Source organism: Nematolebias whitei, chromosome 13 (genome assembly GCF_014905685.2).
Source record: "Nematolebias whitei isolate Nwh7 chromosome 13, NemWhi1, whole genome shotgun sequence".
NCBI lineage: Eukaryota > Metazoa > Chordata > Actinopteri > Cyprinodontiformes > Rivulidae > Nematolebias > Nematolebias whitei.
In genome coordinates, this window is record NC_056510.1 from 2,108,616 (window position 1) to 2,111,851 (window position 3,236).

Here is a 3,236-nt window from a genome sequence, read left to right on the forward strand (position 1 = left end):
TCCAGTATACAGTCCTATACATCCAGTATACAGTCCTATACATCCAGTATACAGTCCTTTACATCCTGTATACAGTCCTATACATCCTGTATACAGTCCTATACATCCTGTATACAGTACTATACATCCAGTATACAGTCCTATACGTCCAGTTTACAGTCCTATGTATCCAGTATACAGTCCTATATTTCTAGTATACAGTCCTATATGTCCAGTATACAGTCCTATACATCCAGTATACAGTCCTATACGTCCAGTATACAGTCCTATACGTCCAGTATACATCCTATACATCCAGTGTATAGGATGTATTTGTGTATTCGGTGTATTTCCAGTATACAGTCTAAAACTTGGTTTAGAATAGTTTTAAAAGACAACACTTGTATTTAAATAATTTAGCCTGATATGTTTTGAACAATGTTAGAAAAAGTCTTCCTACTTCGTATACTGGGCTTGAAAGGGGGAAAGTCTTTGTCCACGCATCTGGACCAAGACGACCCTCAGTCAGCACTGTGAAGTGTCCATTTTGTCCATGTATTTGGACCCAGAGGACTCCCAGTGGACATTACCCTTTTCTTTTTGTTTTGTTATTAAAAAAGAGACTTTTGTCTTCTTCTGTCCATAAAAAGGGTTCTTCTTCCTCTCGTCTTTGTCGTCCTTGTGTATAGACTTTAATAACGTTAGTTCCCCTTGTTACAGCACCACATACGGGCCATAATTACTACAGTACTCTTTTTTTGCATGTAGATAATATCTGTTATATATATATATATATATATATATATATATATATATATATATATATATATATATATATATAAAATATATATTTTTATATCTGTTGTAAACATTGCAGTTGCAGATGTTACAAGAATCTCGTGTGAACAAAAGATCAATGGAAGAGCACCATTCATCCACCATGTGGACAAGGCCTAAGCTGTGATGTGCAGTGAGTCCCAGTTCACCAGTCCGAGCAGCGTTATGTTCACCTAATCGAACACAGCAACAACCGTCAGCGCACCATACACTTTTAAAATCTTTGCTCTGACACAGGAGTCACTTTATTATTTAATGCTTCTTCGTTTCGCCCACATTGCTTCTGTTAAACCCATTAAGAAAAAAAATGGCTCCGAGCCATGTGAGTTAAAAATAATAACATAGTGCTATAATTTTTACAGACACATTAGCAGGCCTTGTTGGTCCTGTTTTTGTTTGCTGCCAGGTGTGAACGCTCTCATTCAGAGCTGTCAAAGAAGGATCTTTAACGCCGGCTCTGAACGGGGCCTTTGATTCACCAGGCATCACTAACAGCTGAGACCTTACGTTGAGCTGACTAACCTGCTTTAATTCTGTTGGAATGCATGAAGAGCTGGAACATATTCCTCACCTAGGTTTTTTTTCTTGTTCAGAACCTGCAGCAGCAGCAGCAGCAGCAGCAGCAGCAGCAGCAGCAGCAGCACCTCTGGAGCCTGAGGAGCCGTTTGATAACAGCACCTATAAGAACAACCAGCACCACAGCTACACCACCTACACCTTCGCAGATCTGGATGTAGACATGGCCAAGTATCGCCTCCCTCAGCCCTCCTCTGGCAGACTCTCGCCTCTGCACTAGAAAAGCAGAACCATCTGCAAATTGTGCTTTAAGAATTAAAAATATGTTATATATATATATATATGCTCCTGAACGTACCAGGGCTGCAGCAACGTTGTTGTCAAAATGTGACATGATTAAAGAACACAAGGTAAAATTGTAGTTTGGCTCTGTATTTGTTTTTCAGCCTGTGTGCTTCTGTTTAAATATCCTAAACAAACTGTTACTTTAATAAACAACCAGGATAGGATTATCTGTTGGTTTGTTGTGGTTTGCCTGAACGATGTGAGAAAAGGGACAAAAGGGAAATAAACTCCCAGCAGGGTGCAGATGGACGTCATGGCTCCGCCCCCTTCATGCATAAACATGAGGCGAGCGCCGCTGCGTGCTCCTGCGTGATGACGCAGCGCGACAACTGCGGGTCCCGATTGCTGCAGCCGCTTGTCAGTGTGACGAAGATTGGCACTCAGGTAAGCTGTCACTCAAAATCCCTCTTTTGCCGTTCCCTATCAATCAAACAATCTGGGCCGCACGCTAAAATGCCCCGGGGCGAGGAGCGCGGACCTAGACAAGGCAGCGGAGGGTGTTTTTTTAGGGAGGAGAACAGAAGCGGCAGCGCTTCTGGAAGAATAAAAAAAATCTTAATAGAAGAGGAAGAGGAGGGGGGGTGGAAATATGTCGGCTTTTGGGGGGCAGAGAAGGATTGTGGAAAACGAAGGGCGAGAGCTCCAGAGTAGGCCCGACAGCAGCAGCGTTAGCGCGGAGGGAGACGGCAGCTGTCCCTGCGTGATTGATTGACGGCCAAGGATCTGAGAATAAACCGGACTAGCATCGTGTGCTCATTGTTTCTCCATGTTGAGATTAACGCTGCACATAATTACCCCCCCTCCCCTCCCGCCCGAATAACGACGACAACAAACAAACGTTTATTAAATTACCAATTCACAACGTGGCCGCAGTTGTCACATCACTCACTGCTCGCCTCGTATCAATCCGCAGCGGGTCTTTTTTCAGCCCCCCGGCTAGGCTAGGCTAGGTTAGCATGGTTTTATTTTTAATGTCGACTGACCCCCCCCTGCATAATATGGCGCTTTGCTTCTCGGCTGCACCATGGCAGCGAGGAAAACAATTAGCAGCCGGCTAGCAGGCTGAAGCTAGCGTTAGCTCGAGTGAGCATGAGCTAAATGTGTCGCTTTCATTGCACCACGGGGCGGCTAAAGCTAAACATAGATAGCTAAAGAGAACTGATGCTTTTTCAGCTGAGCAGCGTGTTTAGCTGCTCTGCTTCGAAATGAGCTGATCTGTCCAAAATAAAATCCATTTCTTCTCTATCAGCGCGGCTGGTAGTGTCCGCAGCTAGCACCGGCTAAAGGCTAATTCATGGTGGGTGTGTTAAGCTGCACGGCTAACATTTAGCTTTCGGGGGGGGGGGGGGGGGGGTTAATATAAGAATAAACTAATGTGAGCGCTTCCGTTACGTAATACGGTTTTTATAGAGGGGTTTCTTTTTGTTTGTTTTTTTAACATCGTTCCATTTATATGTGGCTTAATTTAGCTTTTAGCTCCTCTTCTGTTGAAATAAATGTAATTTTTAATTCAGCTTTTAGCTCCTCTTCTGTTGATATAAATGTAATTTTTAATTTAG

At 43.4% G+C, this 3,236-nt stretch overlaps 2 protein-coding genes across 2 annotated transcripts in view; both read left to right on the forward strand.

Moving 5' to 3' along the window:
• ndufv3 (NADH:ubiquinone oxidoreductase subunit V3) overlaps positions 1 to 1,898 on the forward strand; it is a 9,463-nt gene extending 7,565 nt beyond the window's left edge. The window contains exon 3 of the mRNA XM_037686761.1: positions 1,410 to 1,898. Within this exon, the coding sequence (XP_037542689.1) occupies positions 1,410 to 1,612 (203 nt within the window). The 3' untranslated portion in view covers positions 1,613 to 1,898. The remainder of the gene's footprint in view (positions 1 to 1,409) is intronic.
• Positions 1,899 to 1,974: 76 nt separating this feature from the next.
• Positions 1,975 to 3,236, forward strand: part of pknox1.1 (pbx/knotted 1 homeobox 1.1) — a 13,483-nt gene continuing 12,221 nt past the window's right edge. Inside the window, exon 1 of the mRNA XM_037686766.1 lies at positions 1,975 to 2,061. The gene's annotated coding sequence lies outside the window, so the exon portion shown is untranslated. The remainder of the gene's footprint in view (positions 2,062 to 3,236) is intronic.